This window comes from Lepidochelys kempii, chromosome 5 (assembly GCF_965140285.1).
Source record: "Lepidochelys kempii isolate rLepKem1 chromosome 5, rLepKem1.hap1, whole genome shotgun sequence".
In the NCBI taxonomy this organism is placed as follows: domain Eukaryota; kingdom Metazoa; phylum Chordata; order Testudines; family Cheloniidae; genus Lepidochelys; species Lepidochelys kempii.
Window position 1 is genome coordinate 22156484 of NC_136384.1, and position 25824 is coordinate 22182307.

Genomic DNA, 25824 nt, shown 5'->3' on the forward strand with positions numbered 1-25824 from the left:
TTACAAAAGTGAAACCCTAGGATGGAGGTGAGTTTAGAACCTACGCAGGGATGTGTACCATGTTTGCAGCTGTGGCAGTCACCGGCTCATGCAGTCTGTTTTGTTTGCAGGAACTAATGGAGATAGAGCATTAAGTAAGACACTGTATGCCCTTGGCATTTAGTGAAATTGCATGATTTATAATTGTATTACTAATGTCTGTTTATCAGAACAGATGCAGCAAATAAGATATGATTTCACTTCTTAAATTTAATTTTAACCTGTTTTATGAAAAACCACATTAGGTAGAATGGCTTTCAATAGGTACAAATGAGATTATTTTAATATGGGGAGAAGGAAGGCTTTTTCAATTTTAATTCTCCACACACACACACACATCAGTCTCATCAGGGATAGCTTAATTTATTTTATGGGCTAAAGAAGCTCCTCTGTGACTTTTTCTTTGTAGCTAGTATGAGCTCTTAGGAGTAGCAGTAAGATTTTTTTTATTGGTAATCTCCTTTTAAAGCTTGGAGAAATTAATATGTATGGAACCAATTTATTAATAACATTAGACTGTTGGTACACAATATAGGACATTATTGCACAAATTATCATGTATATAGACATATAAATTATTGGAAGGAGAAATGCCATATCCTAGTAGAGGATTGTCTTTTAATGTGATGTTCAGGTATCTGCCTGTAGATTCCATGTTTATGTGTTCTACGGAAAATTTTAAAATTTCTATTGGCCAGATTTTCACAGATTGAAATAAGTGCATTTCCCACATACAGTTGTTGGTGCATAATATTTGTGAGGAAATATTTAGCATGTGCATGCATATTCACTGACCTCAACTAGACTACTCATGAGCTTTAACTAAGGCATGTGTTTCAGTATTTTGTTGAATTGGGGCTACAGTAATTTAAGTCATGATCGAGCATAGCCCTTAAATATATGCTTTAGTACTTTGTTTTGATCATGGCCTTAGCTAGACACATTTGGTATTGACTCACATTATTTGTTTGATTCACAAATGTATGTGCTCAGTTGCATATACCTAACTTTGAAAATGCGGCTGAAAGAAATATTTTGTAATGAATTGGATCCATGTGTCTACCATGATACAGCATACCATACAGAATATCTGTATCAATTTAAATTAGTAGAGTTTATTCTGAAAATAGATGACTTGGGAATTTGGACTCCTATCAAGAAGATTTTGAACTTCTGCGAAAGCGGAGCAACTTTAACTTAACTTAAATGTTTATTTAAAATGTGAATATTAAGAATCTGATGTTTTTAAAGAGGTGTAATAGTCTCAGTAGCAGATTTATTTTCTCCTATCAATATTAGCTGGTTTTGCTAATGAGCACTGTGTTGCTCCATTACACATGAAGTGATTACTCAAGGATTAATTTACTTTAAATACAATGAAAAGATCAGAAAGCAAAGCAAATTAAAAAGTACTAACATAATATGCCACCATTTGACAATATATATAATCCTGTAGTCGCAAATGTATAGATTAGGGGCCTGAAACAGACTTCCACTCAAGTCACTGGCTATGGAACTGTACCCTAGATCAGTGGTTCTCAAAGCTGGTCCGCCGCTTGTTCAGGGAAAGCCCCTGGCGGGCTGGACCGGTTTGTTTACCTGCCAAGTCCGCAGGTTCGGCCGATCGCGGCTCCCACTGGCCGCGGTTCGCCACTCCAGGCCAACGGGGGGCTGCGGGAAGCGGCGCCAGCCAAGGGAGTTAGTGATGGGTATCAGGAGTCAGGATTCTAATGTTCTGTCTAGTGTGCTGCCATGGGTGACAATCATTTGGAGGGTCAGTGCCGTGGTGTATAACCTTGTTCAAGTCTCTTAACCTTCCTGTGCCTCAGTTTCCAAACCTGGTTATAATTATTAATTAGCTTTGTAAAACCACTTCATCAGAGATGAGTCCCATCACAAAATATGGATATCTGATACATGCCATCTATTATTGATGGAAATACACATCTTCTTTACAAAATGTATGAATAAATGAAAATTACAAATACTCTTGCTAGTGAGTTGTTCTTTATATTCTCACATTAAAATGAAGAATGCTGAGAATAAAATATTACCATTTTAAACTGCTTTTCGCTGTTGCATTTCTGCTGAGCGAGGCCATCACCGGGAGTGTGCACCCCCTATAAAGTATAGAGCTACACAGTAGCTCCCGGTGTGCCCAACGGTGGAGGGTGAACACATTGCCATGTGAATCCTTGGGTTCTCCCCATTCCCTATGGATGCATTATGGGCACAGGTGCTACTGCATCCTTAAGACTTAAGTGATGCGCATGGAACATGTCCAAAATAGCTCTGTGGCCGGGGAAAGATTCCTTTGCTCTGCATCTCTCCAGCATTCTGCTGAGGTGCTCTGACTGGGCACTGAGCTGAGATTTTACTTTAACAGAGTTAGCTCTTCCAGTAGTTTAGGGACAAAATACAACCAGTACCAGTAAGATTCAACTGAATATTTATTAACATTGGAAAATTATTATTAACATTTTAAAAGTAAATTTTAGAAGCGTTGATGATGAAAAAATGTCAGGGGACTCTAGATACTTATACTTTTCTGTAAAGTGGCTACTACTGCCACTGTCAGAGGATATTAGATTAGTTGGACCACTGGTCTGATTAAATATGGCAATTCCTATGCTTGTTTGTTATTTTTCCCTTTCAAATGCCATTTGCTTTCTATTCTTTTTCTAAATAAAAATTACAACAGTTCTGAAGAAATAAAGGGTATTACATGGGCTTTATAAACAGATATATGAAAAAGAGGATAAATTTTGGACCTACCAATCTTAACAGTGTTTTTTTATTTAAAAATTACAATAATTTCTTATAGAGCCAAACATGTAAAACAAACAAACAAAAAATCATGAAAAGAAAACCTGTGCATAACATCCCATGTTGTTTGAAGAATCATTGGCAAAATGCAACCAGCCTCAAACCATTATTATGTAGTATTAGTTCTTTCACTTAGACCAGAGGGTTACCCTCTCAGTGAACTGACTTGATCTCTCCATTTCATTAGCACATCCTAGTTTCATTCTGGTTTATTAATTATTGGTAGGGACCTTGACAGAGTCAGAATTCTGCTGAAATGATACCCATTTCAAGATTAATTCATAATTTTTCCTTCATTTTGGGAAACATTTTTATGCTGTCATTTTAACTCACCTTCAGAGACTGCTGTTACAATGTCCTTTACTAATTCAGCCTGTTTTGGTCCTTATTAATTACTATCTTAGATTCTTCACCATTCTTTTTATAAAGTCTGGATGAATTTATGCATTACTTAATCATCAGCTGACTCATCATAACGTGCTTTTGTTGCTAGTTAACATCTTTATGAGAATATTGTAATACAGGAAGGAAGTTGATTCACTTGCTATTAAAATTACACAATTGGCTTTTCCTGTTTCCAGCAGTCCTGCATCAGCAGTGCTAGAAGCTGTGCTTTGGTCATTTCTGTACAATGCTTTGAAATAGGTAGCCGATGAAAAATTTTAAATTGCCAAATAGAAAGGCTGCGTTCCAGTGAAATTTCAGCTTCAGCGAGACACTGGAGGGATTGGACTAATAGTTTAAGAAGTGGAGAAGACTCATCTAAGCCAAAAGTGAACCCTACTTTAAACATGTTAACATTTTTGATCAAATCAGTAACCCCTTCAAATTTGTGCGTTTGAATTCCAAAGTCAGGTAGATCAACAGCCCTTTTGTTTTAAATGTGAATTAGAGATCTAAAGATATATACGTTGGGAAAATCTTGTCAGAAGCATTTACTGGTTTTATATATAACGGTTATAAATAGATGTAAATGTGCCGTTGGTTTTGGATTTTAATACTGTTTTTCTTGAATGCTGCTTTACTTTCCATTTTGAGGATTATTCTTGAATTAGTTGTATCATTTTCATTTTTGATTTTCCACAACAGACCAATATGTTCATGTATACATACATTTGGTCTCACCTGTGATGAGAAGAAATTTAACAGTGATTCCTGCTGATAAATGATCAGGATGACTGACTTTTATTTACTGAACTTCTTCTATTTTTAGAATAATATATAAATGTTCCATGTGTGACACTGTGTTTACCCTGCAACCCTTGCTGTATCGCCACTTTGATCAACACATTGAAAACCAGAAGGTGTCTGTTTTCAAGTGTCCGGACTGTTCTCTTTTATATGCACAGAAGCAACTTATGATGGATCATATCAAGGTGTGTGGGCATCTCCTTTCATTTGAATCCTTGTACAGCATTTGTCATGTTTAAAGCATTACACATAATCATCTCAGAAAAGCACAAAATTATGAGAAAACCACAGAAAGTAATAGGTGGTAGTTATTCCTAAAGAGTAATTTGCAGTTAATATCTCTATGCAGTTAAAATATAGAGTCTATATGTTCTAGTCACTAACTAGATTTCTCTGTGTGAATGTTAGTATTTTATATATTGCCTGTGAGTGTGTGTACTGCATGCAAGATGATATATTATAAAAATACTGGTTACAGCGAGATTTATGGCCCCAATCCTGCTAAGTGTTGGCATCTCCTACAGTGTGAGCTAAGTATCATCAGCTCTTGTTGAAGTCCGTTGGGAGTTGATGGTGCTCAGCTCATTACAGAATCAAGCTTTCTGTACTCAGAACTCACTGATTAGAGAAGCATTGTGTTACTTGTATGGATGCAGAAATACATATACCCTTAGAAGGTAAAATAAAACAGAATATCTCATAACTGTATTTTCATAATAAGATGATTTATTGGAGAACTCTGGCTATTATCCTTCCAACCTGTGTTATTAAGAGACAATAACTCCCCCCCACCACACCCACCCGGCTGCAACTTGTTAGCCATTTATTTTAAATATATTGCTTTACCTTATTTTTAAAGTACTGGAGGCCTTAGCGACTCTTAGATTCCTTAAACCACAAGGGTGTGATTCATCATTGCCCTGTACCTTGTGTCATCGTTTATGCCATTGTAAAGTGGTGTGAACCAGAACAGTGGCATTTGACATCCACTTTGCGTTTCCTTTACGCTAACATAAATGACTTAACAAGGTGCAGGGCAATGGAGAGTCAGACTCATAGTCTTTGCTGAAATCAGCACGGTGAATGTCAGCCTGAGCTATGGCACGTACTACCTGGGAAGTGGCTGAGATTTGTGCTGAAGGCGAGAACAGCAATTCTGAGAAACCAACTCTTTTAAAAATACACAATATACCCTAAAGTTCTTTCTCGTCTACACCCAGGTAGGGGAGGAGACTAGAAATTATTTTTTTCTTTAAATTCCTGTTTTTTCTGCTGAGAATATGGTGCCATAAGCAACTGGATCCCAGTGAGACAATTGTATTCCAGAAGAACTGTTTTCAAATATTGTGATTAATTATTATCACTCTGATAGCTAACATTGTCTTAAGTTAAAAATGTGCAGAATACTTCAAAGTGAGCAACCATTTTTACACCTTTCCTCCACACGCCAGAAATTCTTTTTTTTCATTACCTTTCATAGAGTTTTTGTCAACTTGTAGTGGGAATAGATTTCATTATATTAGCTAGTACTTTATTTAGACATGCTAAAAAGAGTTAACCTTTCTTCTTTTTGGATGTCAGATGGGTGAAATGAAAGTACCTTATCTTTTTAGTCACCGTTTTTTAATGAAACGTTTTGGTTTTGAAAGTAAATGGCATTAATTTCTGTAGAGACCACTTAAACAGAAAGACAGTTCTGTTCCACAGCACAGCTGAGTATGACATTTGCGAAGTACCTGGCAAACAGTCCATGGGAATCATCTGATTATCCTACAAAGAAGAGCCTGATACTGAGATAGTTTGGCTTTGCTAAAGTATCAGATTTATATCCCAGTATCAGTTTCCTCTGGTTCAACAACGTATTGAATGGTTTTGGCTGCTGGGACTACTTGCTCAGCCCAGCTATAAGATAGGATGATTATATTTGGAGTGGCTGGACATGCAAACCAGCAAGGCAAAGGTAATGGACAGCGTAAGAGACCCTGAGAACACTAGCAATTGGAAGGCAAGGCTTTCATATGTGAAGGTAATCTCCTGATTAGCAAATTCACGGTTCAAAGGGATTATTAACTGGGTTATCTAATCTTTCAAAAGCCATCTTTACTTGTATCTTTTTCCCAATATTGCTGTCCAAACTCTGTCAATGCAAACACGTTTTGAATTGTTTACAGGAAACAATAAGCTAGGTTATATATCAGGTGATCCACATTAGGGAAGACTGACCCACTTTATTGTGCAAGTAAAATGAAAAATTAGAGTTAATCAGGATAAAGAAGGCCTTTTTAGAAAGCTCCCCCCCCCCCACAAAAAAGCAAGTTAAACCTCTCACTCACACAGCTTCACTTAATGTAACTGTAGGCAGCCATTGAAGATAACTACACTTTGTCTATGGATTTTTATGTTGCTTGTTTGTATTACAACCTTGTTTTTATTTAAACATTGTTTTGAGTGTCCTTATATTACAAGTGATCTAATAAATAGATTTCTATCATGAGGGGTAGAATGAGGTAAAGCCTTTAGTCAGATCATTTTTTACATTTTAGCCACACCAACAGCAAACTTGTGTAACATTTTTATTTTTTATATTTTAGTCTATGCATGGAACATTGAAAAGTGTTGAGGGGCCACCAAACTTGGGTATAAATTTGCTCCTAAGCACTAAACCCACAACTCAAAACTCAGCCAGTCACAACAAAGAGGATTCAAAATCCATCAACGGAACAGAAAAGCTGGAGAAGAAATCTCCCTCTCCTGTAAAGAAAGCAGAGCCCAAAAAAGTAACCAACCCTGGCTGGACGTGCTGGGAATGCGATCGACTCTTCACTCAGAGAGATGTGTACATATCCCACATGAGGAAAGAGCATGGAAAGGTAAATTACTGTAGCTTCCAAATTAAATGAATTAATGCTAAAATAGCAACAGTTACTTTTTTTCAAATTCAATAGACCTTTATAAATAGAGGGATAATGTTTCTGATTATTTCATTTTTGTGCTCTATTTTTTTTCTTCCCTGTTCTCATATCCATTTCCTTTTATGTTGCTTAGCTTTTTAAATTTCTACTGAAAGACTCTCATCGCCCTCAGTTAATTGTAGGGTTATTTAGTCAATACCAAAGGTTGTTCAAGAACAGATGGAATAACTGAAAAAAGTTCCTATGAAATTTTTCTGAGTCAGCTAAACTAATTTCTGATTCTCTTTCCATTCCCCTCACAATTCTTTAACAGTTTGGTTCCAGAGGACATAATTTTTTTTGTTTTTGTTTGGCCAGATGAGTGTGGTTGTTGTAAATTACAGACTTACGTTACATGTTGCATTCCTCATGCATCTTTGACTGCCTCTTCTAGATCTAATAACCTTTAGAGCTAGTCAAAAAAACAAGAAAAAATCCACCAAAAAAACCCCATTTTTCTTCTTCGAGTAGCGTCCCTATGGGTGCTCCTCTTCAGGTGCCCATGCACCTCTTGAGCCTTTGATCAGAGATTTTCCGTTAGCAGTGTCCATTTGGCCTGAACATTCTCCGAATGCTTCCTCATGCCAGATACCGAGAATATACAGGGATGTGTGGTTGAACCCCTGTCAGTTATTTCTCAGCCACCTTGGCCTGAGATAGAGCCTCAGAGGGTCCGCCTTGAACACGCCTCTGTTATCTTGTATGCAGTTTTTTCCTATCGTTGTTTGTTTAGTTAGTACAGGTTAGTTATTAGTGATAGTTTTAGTTAGAGATATGTAATGGAAGGATTATTTTGTTCCTCTCCTTCCCCTCAGGGAGCCTTATTCTCCAGACAGGGCATGCCTGGCTCACCAAGTTTTATACTCCGCAGAGAGGCTCTACCTGTTAGTGACAGCCATTCTAAGTGTGTCCATTGCTTGGGTGAGTGCCATATCTCCCAGAAGCGAAGCTTCTGCCTGGCTCTCAAATCCAGGTTAAGGAAGGAAAGGGAGATTAAACTCAGACTGTTGAGGATGGAACGCTCCCTTTGACAGCTTTTGAATCAGGCTAGAAAAACCTCCCATACATCTGTCTCTGGACAGATCCAGCTCTCCTTCAATCTCCACAAATACTTCCCCTTGGAAAAGGGAATATTTTGGAGGCTTCAGCTAAGGTTTCTAAAAAGAGGAGTGCAGACTCTCATCTTAAAAAGCCAGCTCCAAAAAAGCCCAGATCTTGTTCGAGGTCTATGGTCTCCAGAGCCTCAACCTCTTGGCTTAGTACTGTTGAGTTGAAGAACTCCTCCTCCAGTACTGGTGGAGCTGGAAAGTCCCAGAGCTTGAAGGAGAGACATGGCTCCGACAGGGCCACAGCACAAGAAGAGCATGCATAAGCATTCCAAACTGACACTATTGGGCTCAGCCCTCCACCAGTACCTACCCATTCAGCACCCTCGGAACCAAGCAAGCAATGGCTCCAAACACCATTGATGCCTACGTTGTTAGGGCCCTCCTCCACCATAAGCTTTGGCTACTGCATCCTCAGTACCGTGTCAGTACCATTCCCCTACTTGGTACCACAAGAGTTCAGAGTCCCCGCTTTCTACAACCCTAAATTAATCTCTAAATCTAGTGCTTTATGTAATCCCATTATGAAAATGTAACTAATACTAAGTGTAAACAAAGCAGTTTTTTAAATAGAAAATCTCGCAAAGTAGTACTAACTGTTTTTTCCAGGGGCAGTAAAAAACATGATTTACCTGGTAAAAACTACCTCTGGTAAATACCATGCCATTCTTGCCACCCCAACCTGAGACCTCAACCTGGTACTCAGTTACCTTATGAGACCTCCATTTGAACCAATGGCAACCTGTTCACTGCTCCATTTATCTGTGAAGGAAGCCTTTTTAATAGCCATCATGTCAGCCTGTAGGATCAGAGAGATTGGAGCCTTGATGGCAGATCACCCCTTTATGGTGTTCAAGCATAAGGTATATTTATGTCCACACCCTAAATTTTTACCTAAGGGTACTGTTGGAATTCCACCTTAACTAATCATAGAATCATAGAATATCAGGGTTGGAAGGGACCTCATGGAGATCATCTAGTCCAACCCCCTGCTCAAAGCAGGACCAGTCCCCAACTAAATCATCCCAGGCAGGGCTTTGTCAAGCCTGACCTTAAAAATATCTAAGGAAGGAGATTCCACCACCTCCCTAGGTAACGCATGCCAGTGTTTCACCACCCTCCTAGTGAAAAAGTTTTTCCTAATATCCAACCTAAACCTCCCCCACTGCAACTTGAGACCATTACTCCTTGTTCTGTCATCAGCTACCACTGAGAACAGTCTAGATCCGTCCTCTTTGGAACCCCCTTTCAGGTAGTTGAAAGCAGCTATCAAATCCCCCCTCATTCTTCTCCTCCACAGACTAAACAATCCCAGTTCCCTCAGCCTCTCCTCATAAGTCATGTGTTCCAGTCCCCTAATCATTTTTGTTCCCCTCCGCTGGACTCTTTCCAATTTTTCCACATCCTTCTTGTAGTGTGGGGCCCAAAACTGGACACAGTACTCCAGATGAGGCCTCACCAATGTCGAATAGAGGGGAACGATCACATCCCTCAATCTGCTGGCAATGCCCCTACTTATACATCCCAAAATGCCATTGGCCTTCTTGGCAACAAGGGCACACTGTTGACTCATATCCAGCTTCTCGTCCACTGTAGCCCCTAGGTCCTTTTCTGCAGAACTGCTGCTGAGCCATTCGGTCCCTAGTCTGTAGCGACGCATGGGATTCTTCCGTCCTAAGTGCAGGACTCTGCACTTCTCCTTGTTGAACCTCATCAGATTTCTTTTTGGCCCAATCCTCTAATTTGTCTAGGTCCCTCTCTATCCTATCCCTACCCTCCAGCATATCTACCTCTCCTCCCAGTTTAGTGTCATCTGCAAACTTGCTGAGGGTGCAATCCACACCATCCTCCAGATCATTTATGAAGATATTGAACAAAACCAGCCCCAGGACTGACCCTTGGGGCACTCCACTTGATACCAGCTGCCAACTAGACATGGAGCCATTGATCACTACCCGTTGAGCCCGACAATCTAGCCAACTTTCTATCCACCTTATAGACCATTCATCTAGCCCATACTTCTTTAACTTGCTGGCAAGAATACTGTGGGAGACCGTGTCAAAAGCTTTGCTAAAGTCAAGGAACAATATGTCCACTGCTTTCCCCTCATCCACCAAGCCAGTTATCTTGTCATAGAAGGCAATTAGATTAGTCAGGCATGACTTGCTCTTGGTGAATCCATGCTGACTGTTCCTGATCACTTTCCTCTCCTCTAAGTGCTTCAGAATTGATTCCTTGAGGACCTGCTCCATAATCCGTTCATCTACCAGTGTTTAGTCCAAAACTGCATAGCTCTTTGCAGATGACCTGTTCTCATGTCTTGGATGTTAGGAGGGGGTTGGGTTTGTATTTAGATAGGACCAAACAATTTAGAAATGTCACCTAGATTGTTCATCTCCTTCACAGATAGTCTCTGTGCACAGATCATGGATCTATCAAGATGGATATCTGGGTGTATTATCACTAGTTTTGGTACTGCGGACATTCAACCCCTGCAAAGGGTGATAACGCATTCTACCAGATCACAAGCAACATCCACAACATTACTTAAGAATGTGTCAGTATCTGAGGTATGAGGGCTGCAACATGGGCTTCATTATATACATTTTCTAAACATTACATTTTGATCCATGCCGCTAGATCCGATGTGGCACTTGCTAATGAAGTACTGTCTTCAGTTCTGGACTCAATTCCAAAACTTCCTCTTCCCTCTGGGAGTACTGCTCGGAAGTCACCTGAAGTGAACACCCATAGGGCACTACTTAAGGAAAAACAGATTACTCATCTTGTGCGGTAACTACCGTTTTTCAAGATGTTTCCTCCTTGGGTGCTCCACTACCCGCCCTCCTTCCCCTTTGCTTTGGACTGTTCTCTATGGAACGTGTGGGAGGAGAAGGAACTGGGGGCAGTTTGCCTGCACGTCCCTATATAGCCTCGGTGTCCAGCACAATGAGATATAGGGAGCATGCGCGGGCTGAACAGACACAGTTAATGGAAAATCTCTGATCAAGGGCTTGAGAGATGCATACACACATGAAGTGGATCATCCATAAGGACATACTTTTCGAAGACCCACAGTTACTGCACAAGTGCACAATCTCTTCTTCTTCAAAGTTACCAACATTTTCTGACTTGTTCTACTGACATTTCAAACACTGGAACAGCTTGTAACAGACATTTACAAAAGAAACAAAATATGCTAGAGAAATGTTTCCTTTTTCCCCAGTTGTGGAAATTCCTGAAAATTATAATGTCCTGCAGTGCAGTTACTCTATGTTGCACTAGTCTCAGGTTCATATCTCATGACCAAAGAGGGCTAGATATAGGACCTTTTTGTGGAAATATATATATATGGAATTTTCTATCTGTATATTTGGAAAAGGAAAGAATTCTAGCTTCCCAACAAGACATGTCCCTTCCTTCTAAGTCTAGCATTCCTAAGATATAAAATCATGACATTATTATGTATAGAAAACTACTTTAGGTAGTTTTTACAGATTTCTAAAATCTGTAGGACTTGTTGAAAAATTCCAAAATTCAAAATTTTAATGACTTTTTTTTTTCAAAATGTCAGCACAGAAAAAAGACTAAATTTTTGTGAAACAATGAAAATGAATTTCCCATTTTTCAAAAATGTATTTGTTGTTTTTCTCTCCCAGGAAGGCCTGTATAGTTGGATTCATGGTACTAATGAAGCCTGGCTTTACAGGTGGAGGGTATGAAAAATAGTACCAATAAAAACAATTAAGTTCTCCGAAAAAAGCTTTTTTTCCTCTGAAATAGGCTGAGTAAAGAGAATACATGGGGGTGTAATGTGGTATAATGTTTTTGGATGGCCCCTATAACACGCTTGTGGCTTCATCATGAGACGCAGTCATACATAGCTCTTGCCAAACTTTAAAGCATACCACCAGGCATTTATATATTGTAAAAATGTGGTTTCAGACTGTCTTCAGCTCATGTCCCTCCAGATGTCTTTTCTTTTAGAAACATGTACAAGGGATTTATACCTGAAGAAGCATGGTACTTAAGAAACATAAGAACGGCCATACTGGGTCTGACCAATGGTCCATCTAGCCTAGTATCCTGTCTTCCAACAGTGGCCAGTGCCAGCTGCTTCAAGCAGAATGAACAGAACAGGGCAATTATGGAGTGCTTAACTGTAAGCTTGTGAGTAGTCCCATAAGCTTCAGTGGGGCTTCTTACATGCTTACATGGTTTCATTTTTTTTTCAACTGGCCTAAGGAGTCACTATTTTAAAGATTAAATATAAAATGGAGGTTGGGGTCAGAGAGGACTGTGTCTGTAAAAACTTCTAATTTAGGATTAACCCCATTTGATATATTTTTCCCATTATCTGTGAGAGGTCCTGCAGCCATTCCTAAGCAGTGTAACCATTAGGGAGGATGTGCACACCAACTAACAATCTGGCATTCAAAACTATAGAGATGAAATAACTGTCCCTAAAATCATCTTCAGTTCCTCTTAATTCTGTCAGCACAAACAATCTGGAAACATTCCCTTTTGTCTTCAGCCTGTTGTATGGTTAGGTTGGGCAGATCTGGAGAGGTGCTCTGCATTCAAGACATGTACCTCCTGTGATATTGAAATGCCTGAGATCAACATATGAGCTTAAGAGTTGTTTAAAAATTGGCATTTATGTAGGGGCTATTTGGCTTCAAGGGATAGGAATGAATGGAGCCAGAAACTGAATGTCATCCTCCTGGAAAAGTCCTTGCTGCTCATTCCTTTGAATCTGTTGGCTAGGAATAGATGGATTCACCTCTGGAGTCTCATTCCCAAGCATTGATCCAAGAACTCGGCTCAGAAGTCCCAAATGGAATACTGGGAGACTCTGATTTACCTGGCCAGTGCCCATGAAAAAAAGAGGAAGGAGATGAAGTTTGAGTCACTTTGGAGGAAAGGTGTGTTCTCTATCAGAAAAGGAAGAAATGATCCTAGATATCAGATATTTCTTCTTCTAGGCACCAGGCAGACTCTGGATCAGACTATGTCTCTTTGCCATCCTTTCACTTGAACCTGAATGGAAAGTATAAGCCATCCTCAAATCAAAGCACTTCAGCTCAGTGTCTGAGTGATCTGGATTTCCTTCTATGGGCACAGCACTCCTAGCTAGGGTCCAACCCAGTTCTTGCAGATCTGTTGCATATTCAGACGCAAAGAGTCCTCGGATCTGACAGTCTTCTAGTTGGGAGGGGATAGTTTGAGTGAACCAGGAGCCTGGTTCTAATTAACTCAGAAGGATCATCTAAGTCAAAGTGATCTACATTAGATCAGTCAGCTTTTTTTTGTCTTTTTCTTTCAATCCTCTGTTCCAGGTCTTTATCGAACTGGCCTAAGAAGTCAGTGTTTTGAAACAGAAAGATATAGTTCAGGGTTTAGAAAATCCACTTGCCTGGAAGCAAGAAAGCTTTAACTGGTGACTGTGGGGGACTGACTTATCAATTTCTGAAGTGTTTAAGCTGTCAATACGATTAAATTATGGCTGCGACGATAAACTTCTAATTGTAAACCTTCTAGTCTCCTGAGTGTGCAATGAGTGTGCAGTGTCTTTGCTGCAAGCTCAAGGTGATAGACCTGCTGTTTAAGGGACTGACTTGCTGAGTTCTTGGATTGGTGATATGCTAAATCAGTTATAGGGGACATTAACTATGGCTTGTTCTTTGAGCTTTTGCAGCTGGGAAGAAGTGGGAAGAAGTGCTCTTCAGATACTAGAGACCCTCTGGCCATTCACGTTAGGAGTACCATCACTAGAGATGATTCCATTAATCTTTCTCTTTTAGAGAAACTCAACACAATAGAGGGCTTCTATGCTGGCACCTGCAGCTGCGTCTATTTCAAGCAAGTACAATTTTGAAAAAAATCTCCTGAGAGCTCCGAATGAATGACATAAATTGTTCTGCTTCATTCCTTCCTTTTTGGGATTTTTTTCCCACCTTCTTCCACATGGTCATCTATAATATAAAACCATTAGATCCTCGAAATTATGAAGAAGGCTTATGTCCTACAATGGAATGCCATGCTATACCCCATCTTTCTGCATGCCTTTTCAGGGATCTTTCCTATGAGTCGAAGTTGTGAGATGAAATCACCATCCTTCACATTTGGCAAAGCAGTGCTTCAGTCTATTTTCAATTAGGTATCCCTCACCCTTCCTCCTGCAGTTGTCTGCTCCTTGCTAATCTACCAGAGTGAAGATCTGAAGAGGCAATTTGGCAATGGAGAAAGGGTTATTTAATAGTAACTAGAGTTATCTGAAAACATTGCTTATGTAAATTCAAACTGATCCTCCCTTTTTCCCCTTCCATCTTTGGTGGCAGAGAAGAACTGAAAAGAGGGCAAGGTCATCTCTTTTTTTCACTACAGTTTACAATGCAGGTAGGCGTGTGCATGCCTCTTAATGGTCACACAGTTTAGAAACTGTTCTGGGACCAGTGACTCCTACAATGTTGTCCTAGAGAGGCAGTGTCCTCGAAGAATAAAGGATCTGGGTAAGTAACCTTACTTTGTTATTTTTAAAAGATTGAGAATATATACTGCCTTTGATTACCTTGCTACTTAATATTTTCTTCTTTTTCCCTTCTTTAAAGCAAATGAAGAAACATCCTTGTCGACAATGTGACAAATCTTTCAGTTCATCCCATAGTCTATGTCGCCACAATCGTATCAAACACAAAGGCATTAGGAAAGTTTATACCTGCTCGTAAGTTCTACTTTTAATGTTCTTTAAGATCAATGGAGACAAAGGTAAAGAGAAAAGTAGAGGCTGTTGTCAGTTTATCTGCACTTCTTGTTTATGCAAAACCAAACATCTAATTAATTCAGTTAGATCAGTTTGTTTATTATATGAATGCATGGATCAACTCTGAATTTGAATGACAACCAGAGTTTCTGGGCTGTCCCACTTGTGTATAATATAGCACAGTGGTTCTCAACCAGAGGTCTTCCAGTGGGTACATCAACTCATCTAGATATTTGCCTAGTTTTACTACACGCTACATAAAAACCACTAGCGAAGTCAGGTACAAACTAAAATTTCATACAGACAATGACTTGTTTATACTGCTCTATATACTGTACACAGAAATGTAGGTACAATATTTATATTCCAATTGATTTATTTTATAATTATATGGTAAAAATGAGAAAGTCAGCAATTTTTCAGTAATAGTGTGCTGTGACACTTTTGTATTTTTTATGTCTGATTTTATAAGCAAGTAGTTTTTAAGTGAGGTGAAACTTGGAACATGCAAGACAAATCAGACTTCTGAAAGGGGTACAGTAGTCTGGAAAGGTTGAGAACCGCTGATCTAGCATATTGCTTTATGCTTCCTTAGAAGTTTTTAAGGTCAGGCTTGGCAAAGCCCTGGCTGGGATGATTTAATTGGGGATTGGTCCTGCCTTGAGGAGGGGGTTGGACTAGATGACCTCCTGAGATCCCTTCCAACCCTGATATTCTATGATTCTATGACTACTTCATATGTGTCTTTTTTTTTAAAAGATTGTTTATAAAAAAGGTAAACATTTGACCATATGTATGTCTGCTTTGCACTTATACAGGCACTGCCCAGATTCAAGACGCACTTTTACTAAACGACTGATGTTAGAAAAACATATTCAGTTGATGCATGGCATTAAAGACCCTGATGTGAAAGAAATGACAGAATCAACCAATATAGAAGAAAGTGAAGTAAAAGAAGACACAAAGGTAAACACTTTAGGAGAACCTCTTTCAACAATGAATTATTTGGTCCCTTCTTGTTTGTGTGAAGTTAGACCTTTTTATAGATGCATAGATTTTAGCGCCAGAAGGGACCATGATGATTGTCTAATCTGATCTCCTGTAAAACATAGGCCTGCATCAGGTCAATAGCTTGTGGTTGAACTAAGACATGTTTATTAGAAAGACATCTAGTCTTGACTTAAAGACTTCAAGTGAGAGAGAATTCAGCCTCTCTCTTGATGAGTTGTTTCCATAGCACCTCTTTAAAGGTGCTCTGTTGGAAGCTTTGCAAACCAAAATCCTTTATCAACCAAACAGCTACAGCTTAGCTAGAAGCTATGTTTGTTGGCAAACTGGCACCACCAAACTCATTTCACATAGGACGCTGAACAACCATGACATAGTAATAATACCAATTTAGGCTTAGTTTAAAGTTGTAACTTAAAGTAATCCATAGAATAAGGCAGTCCTCCTGCAGTGCCGGATGAGTGAGTGGTGTTGACTAACACTGAACAATCCTCCTTGGCCAGAGGAACACTGATCCAAAAACAGAGCTTGGAATGTTCATGGTATATATTAAGTATCTTGGTTTTATTGAGACAGGCCTCGTTTTCCATTCAATGCCTGGGAATTTCTTTCAGGACACCTGGAATTTTCCCATTTTTTTTCCCATTACATCAATCAAATATTTGAATTTTTTTATCAAAATTTATTTCCATACTAAGTAAAATGTTGTCTGTGTTTACCAGAAATAAATGGTAGAGTGGAATTAGTGTTCAGTGTGATGAAGAATGGTAGGAGTGAAGAGAAAACTAAAATGGCTATAGGGTGCTATCAGAGTTGTTGAGTTGCCCAGGGTGAATGTTAATGACCCTTGTTCAGTGTTTTATGATCAACTCATTCTGTACCCTAAGAAATACACGTCTTTGAGTCAGAGGCTGATAGTGGTGACACCAGCACACATTTTTTAAAAAGGGAATTTATGTGTGACTGTTTCACTACCCTAAAAAATGTTGCCATGAAATTGTCCCCGCTTTCTAAAAACATTTTTGAAAATAGGGTCATGTTAGGTATACAATCTTGAAATATAACGTGGATTCTCTGAGCCAAACAGGTAAGTGAAGGATTTTTGAAAAATATGCCTCTTGCACAATAAAATGAAGAAACAGATTGGTAGTAATTAAAAATTGTACTCTGTGATTCATCTTTCTCCAGTATCTCCTTTTGGCCACAAACAGTCAGGAGGTGATCTACGGTCATCATCGTCATGCATGGAATAAAATCAAATCCAGTTAAGATTGAGATTTCTGAGTAAGCACTAAAGTGCTGATAGAAAGATATTCTAAATATGTCCATCATTACTGTATCATTGAATATTATATTTTAAAACAGTAATACTGGAAAACATTTATTCATGTTTGTACAATGCACCAAATGCTGTTACTTAGCTAGCAAAATCAATCTCTTGTACAATATATTAAGGAACTGATTCTTGTTAACATAGATGGTTGTTTTTACTATTTCAGAGATTGGATTTAGCAGGGGGGTTTTGGAACATACCCATGGAAGGTTTTTAAGTCCACAAGTGGTGAATATTCATGAGAACTGTGTATTTATACCTGCATAAATACACTTTTGTTGTTTTTTAGGTTCCCAGTCCAAAGCGTAAGTTGGAAGAACCTATACTGGAATTCAGGCCTCCCAGAGGAGCAATCACACAGCCATTGAAGAAGTTGAAGATAAATGTTTTTAAAGTCCACAAATGTGCTGTGTGTGGCTTTACAACAGAAAATCTTCTTCAATTTCATGAACATATCCCTCAGCACAAATCTGATGGCTCTTCGTATCAGTGCAGGGAATGTGGCCTCTGCTATACCTCTCATGTATCTCTCTCCAGGCATCTCTTCATTGTACATAAGCTGAAGGAGCCTCAGCCAGTATCGAAACAGAACGGGTCTGGGGAGGATAATCAACAAGAAAATAAAGCCAATCATGAAGATGAATCATCTGACAACATGGTATCAGACCGAAAATGCAAAGTGTGTGCAAAGACATTTGAAACTGAAGCGGCCTTAAATACTCATATGAGAACACATGGCATGGCCTTCATTAAATCTAAAAGATTGAGTTCAGCTGAAAAGTGATCAGATATTTGAGAAGCAAAAATCCGTCTCCACATTGGAATATAAATGACATTTTTGTTACAGAAAGTTCTCCATATAATCGTGTTAACAGTACAGTTCAGGCTGTTGCAATATATTCTACATAAATGTATCCTCTTCACCTCATTGTCTATATGCTCAATAAGCATCAAAACAGTATTTGAGTTGAAAAGAGTTTGTATATATTTAAACTAACAATTTTTATACTCTTTGTTACGTGTTTGTATTGCTATTTAGTGGAAAATCCGTTTTTTGTTTTGTTTGTTTTGTAGTAAGTTTCTTTAAAACAGAGTTCTTAACACAGGGGTAGTTCCTTCGGTTCCGTTAAACTGTTTTATATATGAAATGCTTCTGAAAGAAAGTTTAGTTAATGAAACTGCACCAGAAAACAGTGATTTTATGTATAGGGAAGATTTTGAAGATCAATGGGACTCGTGCTTCTAAATCTTTCAGGTGGTTTTGAAAATCTTTCTGTAAGGAATAGTCACTGCATCTATAAAGAATACAGTGTTTAGGCAGTAACACCAGAAATACCAGGTGTTTACTATTCAGAGTGCATACTCCTTAGAACGTCATTGCACTTTTGAAAAAATGTTACTGCACAACTGGGCATCACTACATCATTTGTTTAGGCCCTGCAAGGAGGTCTTTAAGGTCACACAAAGTTAAAATTGTTACAGAAAGGCTGGGCTGCTGTGGATTAAACAAATAAGATGTAATTAGATAAATACGTTTTATAATTATGGTGGGGTTTGTCATATAATTTATTTAACATTATACAGAAGCGAGTACACAGCATTGTGTATTTTCCTTTCTTCTGGCTCTTGAAAGAAAATAGTTTAATTCCTTGGCTGTGAGAGTTGGTATTTCCCAGCTCTGTATGCTAATGCCAAGTATTCTGGTGCTCAGTGTTCTGTCCAACCACAACTGTTAAGAAGGTAATACACCAGCCTATTTCAGTAGAAGTTGGCCTTTCGACATTAGCACAGACCATCTGAAACTAGTTCAGTCATTTCAAAAAGTATACCTAATATTACTGGTTATGCATTCTTGAAGTACAGAAAAGGTACCATACTGTCCCTTTCATATATAGTTCTCTGTGAGAGTTATATTTTTGTTTGTTTGCTTTTGCATTTTATACCTTGTATGGATCCCTAAACAAATTTTGTACCTTTTTTAAAAAAAATTGTGTATATATAGATATCCGCATGATATACTGTAGTAACTGTTCGGTTCTTTAAAAGTCTTGCTGCTCTCAAATGTTACTATACACTATGTCCATTATAACTGTATTAAGTACATTTCATATGTAAATAAATGTGGCGCATTTTGCCCCTAAAGATTTGTGAGATTCTGTTATTTATCATTAAATTCTAACAGCGTTAGAAACCTGAGCTTCTATGTAAAAATTCTTCTTGCCATTCTGTGTTGTATATCAGAAACTTTAGCTCTACCTTTTCTCTCCATCCATGTTCCTAATTTGGTTGATTAGTAGATGCTTGTTATCCCCTTTATACACTACTCAAGTATTAGGTGGTTATGCAGTACTTCTGTATGCTAAAGCTTATAGCTGAAGTTGCAGGTTCCTGGTATGTTTTTGTCAGTTATGTGCACTGGCTATCATTGCCCTTTTGTTAAGTGTATACCTCTTTAACACTTGTTTGTTGATGAGCACTGTCAACTGTACAGCAAATAAGTTATCACTATGCAGCAATGGTGTTTTGTATACAGTGAACAGATAATAAAGGTTAAATTTGCACAGGCATTATTAATACTTTTTGTTGTCTGTTCCCTTTCCATTATTGTACACCTACAAAGGAGAAAGCCTGAACTAATGGTTTTATGTCACTACATACAGGGCAAAAAACTGCCAAGTTAGCAGACACTCCAAGATTTTAGGTAGGCTATGTGAAATGCGTTTGGTGGTCACAGTCCAGTTTCCAAGTGCGCATGTGTCAAAGAATCTGCCACAAATTGTTCCCTTAGGGATTTCATTTGCCAATCCGTTAAGTGGGTGGAACTCAGATATTTGGTAATGGGCATTAGTTAAAACCCCAGGTTGGCAGAATTGTCATTCCTTGATAGTAATTTCAGCAGAGGTTTAATGGAAGACAGGGATTGAACAAGCTCCTAATTCCTAGAAGCATTTCTTCTAGATTTGGGTTTATAGACATTGCTAGGAAAGCATATGGAAATACAACCTGTCACTGTCGGTAACAGACCTGCTATGTAAATAAATAGGACTTTGATTTTCCATAAGCCCTGAATATACACACACACACACACCCCTTTTAAGAAGAGATAGAGAGAATACCCTAATAGCTGCAACACCTTCCCATCTCTGTGTATCATCCTACTTCTCAAAACAGTTCTCCCGTTCTCTCTCTCTCTCTCTTTTTTTTTTTTTTCTTCTTTTCCCTTCCATCGCCAAGAAGAAGGCTAGAAAAGTGGCCAGCCTTTTTCAGGTGGAAATATGCTAGACGACATTCTATTAAGAGCATTCTTAGCACAAGCTAAGTGTGTGGGCGGGGGGGGCTCCTTACTGACAGGAAAATACCTCCATCTCAGGATGGTTACCTACACCAAAGTAGAGAAAGCTTTCATATCTCAGGACATACAGCCCTCCAGGATGTTGTGTTCCCCAAGTGCAGTTTCATGGAGGTGTTTCCTGTGGTGATCATGGCCACCTTCTGCAGTCTTGATCCACCAAGCCAGGCAATTCTTAAGTCTTCTAGTCACTTATTCTGAGAAAATGGCATCAGCTCTCTTCTCTGTCAGATATATTTCCTTCCCCAGTCAAACATGCACTCCTACAATAGGCCTATGATGCAAAAGCACTCCCTGGCACACTGGAAAGTTGGCGCCTGTAGCTCCAGCCCTGGAGTCGGTGCCTATACAAGGAGCCGCAGATTAACTTCTGAAGAGCCACAGGTTGGCCACCCCAGTCTAATGCATAAATGTGCTGGAGAGAAATATCCAGAACGCTTCCATTATTGTTGTTATTACTATTAGCTATGCCAGATATAAGCATGGTCCGAATGAGCTCTCCCTTGACATCTAGTGATGAGCTAGGGGACAAGACTTCAGGAACCGACCGGGGTGGGGAGGACACCAGGCCAGGGTGGGGGGCTCCAGGGACTACTAAGGGGCGGGGGCATGAGGCCAGGGTGAGGGAGAGATTGGGACCACTCGGGTGGGGGGCATGAGGCTGGTGTGTGATGATTGGGGGCGCAGAGGGGGAAGGGCTATGCCACTCTCACTGCCCCAGCACAAGGGGCTGCTGCAGGACTCCATCAGGCACTTACCAGCAGGGTTGCCTGGTCAGGCCTGGGGCCCACAAGTCACAACTCCATGGCCCAGCTATCTCCACGGCAAGTAGAAAAGAATTTGAATTAGGGCCCCTACAGCGCTGCCCTCTTATTAGTCTGCAGAGTGAGCACATGACATGTCATCACTCCCTGATTGGAGGGGCAGGTTGTAGTGGAGACACATTAGGCTCCCCGTGGGGTGGAGACATCCCCCTCAAACATCGCTGCTACCACCCCACGTCCCTGCACTGCTGCCAATGGGGCGGCAGCTGCACAAGCCACTGCCCGGGGACATGACATGGCGTTGGCAGGGGGACCAAGAAAGAGATTCTTTAAATAGGCCATATGGATGTTGGGTATGGAAAACTGCCATTCCTGAATAGTGTTTTAGTCTTGTTTGTCACTAGTATCTGAATGCACTTCTTCAGTGTGATGTCACATCCGTGGTGATTATATGCATATTTGTTAAAATATAAGCTGCTAAAAAAATTTGCCTCGCTACACTCCTCAACTTACATTTTCAGTCTTGGCTACTTTGCTGTGGTCCCATCCCTGTGCACCCCTGGATTTGGTTCACAAAATATGGTCACCTTACAGTAAACATACATTTTAAAAGAGTCCAAAGGCCCTTGATCCTCAGGGCTTTTGTCTCTGTTTACCTCCCTTGTCCCTCCAAGGAGGTTAATAGTCTTTCAGAGGCAGTCTGCTGCTAATTCCGCTGGCTGGGAGAAAATTACTGCTTCTTAGCAGTCCCAAGCTCTTTCCTGTTCCTTCCTCTGCATAGTTGGGCTTTTCCCCACTAGTCACGACAGCTGTGAGTGTGGATCCATAATTGGCATTTCTCACAGCTGAGCTGGGGTGTGGCTAGGTTTGGTGTCTGCAGACAGGTAGGGTTCTTAACTGCCTGTATTTTGTGGGGAGGGGTTGTAGACCTCATCACATACACCTACTGGAGCTCAGAGATATTCAACCAGCATTTGCGGGATTGGAAGCTTCCCTGAGATGCCATCGTGTCCTGGCAGATTCTTAGATTCCAACCAGAAGGGACCATTGTGATCATCCAAGCTAACCTCATGTATAACACAGACCATATAGAATTTCCCCAAAATAATTTCTAGAGTGTAGCTTAAAAATAGCCAATCTGGATTTTAAAATTGCCAGTGATGGATAATCCATCCATTCCAATGGTTAATTACCCTCATTGTTAAAAATTTACAGCTTATTTCTAGTCTGAATTTCTCTAATTTCACTTCCAACTATTGGATTGCATTGTATTCTGCTAGATTGAAGAGCCCATTATCAAATAATTGTTCTCCATGTAGGTATGTATAGATTGTAACCAAGTCACCCTTTAACCTTCTCCTTCTTAGACTAAATAGCTTGAGCTACGGATTGGGCCATAGCCCCTATTTAACCCAGAGGAGGAAACAAGAAGTTGTCTGTACAACTGGGCTTCACCTTGCCATGAATCGCATTTATCTGTTCCTGTCTTCCGAGCCTGACCTGGTATCCTGACTCTTGGTAACTGCCTCCTGGTTCCTGCCCTCTGGTTCCATCATCTGACCCTGATCTCCTGGTATCCTGACTTGGCCTGACTCTTGGTCCCTGCCCTTTGGTTCATTCTATCCCAGCCTGATTCCTGGTAATTGGCTCCTGGACCCTTGGCCTGTGCCTGATACTAACCCCTAGGCCAGACCACACATGCCCCGGCCCTGACACCGCCTGCCCCAACTTACCAACGAGCACTGCTGCACTCTCTCACAAAAACTCAGTCACTGATGCTGACTCGACCACTGGTACCGACTCAACTACCAGTAAGTGATACCCTTAGCCCCTTCATGACACATCCTCGGAATCAGACATCTCTGCCCAAGATTGCACCACCTTCGCATTCCAACCTCCCTCCCCAGTGATGTACCCAGAGGACAAGTTGCTAGGAACTAGTTGATGCCTAACTTGTAAACCATGTCTGGAACACCCTTGGGGTCCTTCTTTTCCCAATGCCTCACCTCACTGGGCTTTCTGGGACCCTTGGGTCCCCTACAGTGACCAATTTTATAGCGTGCCCTCAAGTAAGAGGACCAGCCACTGGTTCCATGGAAACTCCTCCCCAGGAAGTCCCTGTTCCTCACAGATATCTTTCAGAGGATCAAGCGCTAAGAGATGAGGAGGAAGCACCTCCTTCCAATAAATCCTCTTTCTCTCCAGACAAGGCAGTTATTCCCCTTTCCCCGTTCTATGCAGATGATTTCAAAGTCTTTCAAGAACTGAAGAGGAAGGGTGTCTGAGACTTTGCAAATTCCCCTAGAGAAGATACAGGAGATTCAGCTCTTTCTAGTGGATATCCTGCATACTACGTCTCAAGGAATGATAGCCTGCCTATTAATGATGCCCTCTTGTCATCAGTCCATACGACATGGCAGACATCTGTTACCATCCCCCCCACATACAAGAGGGCTGACAAAAAGTATTGTGTCAGCCAAAGGCTCAGAATAGCTTTTTTCCCACCCCATAACTCCCTGGTGGTCAACCCAGTTAATGAAAGAAATGGACAACAAAAGTCAATATTTATTCCTCATCATAGAGAGCTCAAGTGCCTGGCCCTTCTGAGCCACAAGAGCTACTCTTTGGCTGAGCTACAAATCAGGGTCACCAACTATCATGCCTTGCTGGTGAAGTATAACTTATGCCAGTAACATCAAGTTCTCCCAATTTATTGACCACCCCCACAGGACCACAAGGACAATGTTCAAGCCCTCATTTTATACATCAGGCGATTGCCAAAGCATATTTGCAAGCTGTGATGCTTCCCGGGGGTGCCCGGGTTTGTGAGGTGTTAGGATATAGATATTCAGGCCTGTCTGCAAAGGCCTATGTTCTAATTTAGGTGTATTCTTATCACTTAGCTAGTTACAGAGGTATAAAAAGAATCAAAATCACTGTCTGCCGGTGTAAGGGCCTTCTCTTACTGTGACAGTCTGAGGCCCTGTTCTTAGGCTAAGGCCTCTGGCTAAGCAGCAGAGGCATCCATAAGCTGGGAAGCGACCCGTCACATCCTGACATTCCAAACCAGTCACATTGAAAGAAGGTGCTATTGGGCTGTTAGGAATACAATCCTGTCCTGATAATGCCTGTCACCTCCAGAGAAAGGGAAGTGCCTAGAAGATGTAAAAGGAAACTTAGTTTGATAGCATCCTATCTGGCAAGAACTCACTTGTCAATAGCTGGGATGTGAAATCCTCATTTCTTTGTTGTTCTATCACTGTAGTCCCCATTTCCCTTTTGTTTGTCTGTATAATCTCTGTCTGGTTGTAGAGTAGCAGCCGTGTTAGTCTGTCTTCGCAAAAAGAAAAGGAGTACTTGTGGCACCTTAGAGACTAACCAATTTATTTGAGCATAAGCTTTCGAGAGCTACAGCTCACTTCATTGGATGCGTTCAGTGGTTCTGTGATTGTTTCTGTCTGCTGTATAATTAATTTTATTCTCAGGTAATAGCTGAGACACAGCTTCAGATTTTAGAATTGTACGTACACACACCTTAGGGTTAACCTGTTCCCCTTATTTTCAAGCTTCCATCCAATGTGACTGCACAGAGTTGCACTTACAGTTACATTTATGTAACTGGGTTTTATCATTAAACAAAAACTTCCTTCTTGTAACACCACAACTGTTACTCTTTTAACATCTTCACAACAGTTACCTTTTACCATTTCCACAACTCTTCAGCAGCCCTTGCTGAAGCAGCACCAAACTTGAAAGATTACTGGCAGCTTCCCATAATGCTGCCCTTACTTCAAACCTCTCACAAGCGGACTGAAGTGCCTCCTTTCCCTGGAAGGCATACAGTCCCCATGGGCAGGGACCCTCTTCCACTACCCATATACCAAGGAGGGGGGGCTCCTGTCATAAATATAAAGGGAAGGGTAAACCCCTTTAAAATCCCTCCTGGCCAGAGAAAAAAATCCTCTCACCTGCAAAGGAATACAGAAGCTAAAGGTAACCTCGCTGGCACCTGACCAAAATGACCAATGAGCAGACAAGATACTTTCAAAAGCTGGGAGGAGGGAGAGAAACTGTGGGTTTGTCTATATGCTGCTTTGCTGGGGATAGACCAGGAATGGAGTCTTAGAACTTTTAGTAAGTAATCTAGCTAGGTATGTGTTAGATTGGCTGAGAAAAGAATTGTGCTGAATAGAATAACTATTTCTGTCTGTGTATCTTTTTTGTGACTTAAGGTTTTGCCTAGAGGGGTTCTCTATGTTTTGAATCTAATTACCCTGTAAGGTATCTACCATCCTGATTTTACAGGGGGGATTTCTTTATTTCTATTTACTTCTATTTCTTTTAAAAGTTTTCTTGTAAGAAAACTGAATGAATGTTTTTTCATTGTTCTCAAATCCAAGGGTTTGGATCTGTGGTCACCTATGCAAATTGGTGAGGCTTTTTATCCAACATCCCCCCAGGAAAGGGGGGGGGTGCAAGTGTTGGGAGGATTGT

The 25824-nt window shown here is 40.2% G+C and overlaps 1 protein-coding gene across 6 annotated transcripts in view; it reads left to right on the plus strand.

Annotated features, from left to right (window-relative positions):
• Window positions 1-19778, plus strand: part of ZNF532 (zinc finger protein 532) — an 81039-nt gene extending 61261 nt beyond the window's left edge. For all 6 annotated transcript variants that reach the window (XM_073343648.2, XM_073343650.2, XM_073343643.2 and 3 more), the window contains 5 exons: window positions 4079-4241; window positions 6648-6926; window positions 14725-14837; window positions 15695-15842; window positions 17507-19778. In XM_073343648.2, the coding sequence (XP_073199749.2) occupies window positions 4079-4241; window positions 6648-6926; window positions 14725-14837; window positions 15695-15842; window positions 17507-18001 (1198 nt within the window). In that variant the 3' untranslated portion in view covers window positions 18002-19778. The remainder of the gene's footprint in view (window positions 1-4078; window positions 4242-6647; window positions 6927-14724; window positions 14838-15694; window positions 15843-17506) is intronic.
• The last annotated feature ends 6046 nt before the right edge of the window (window positions 19779-25824 follow it).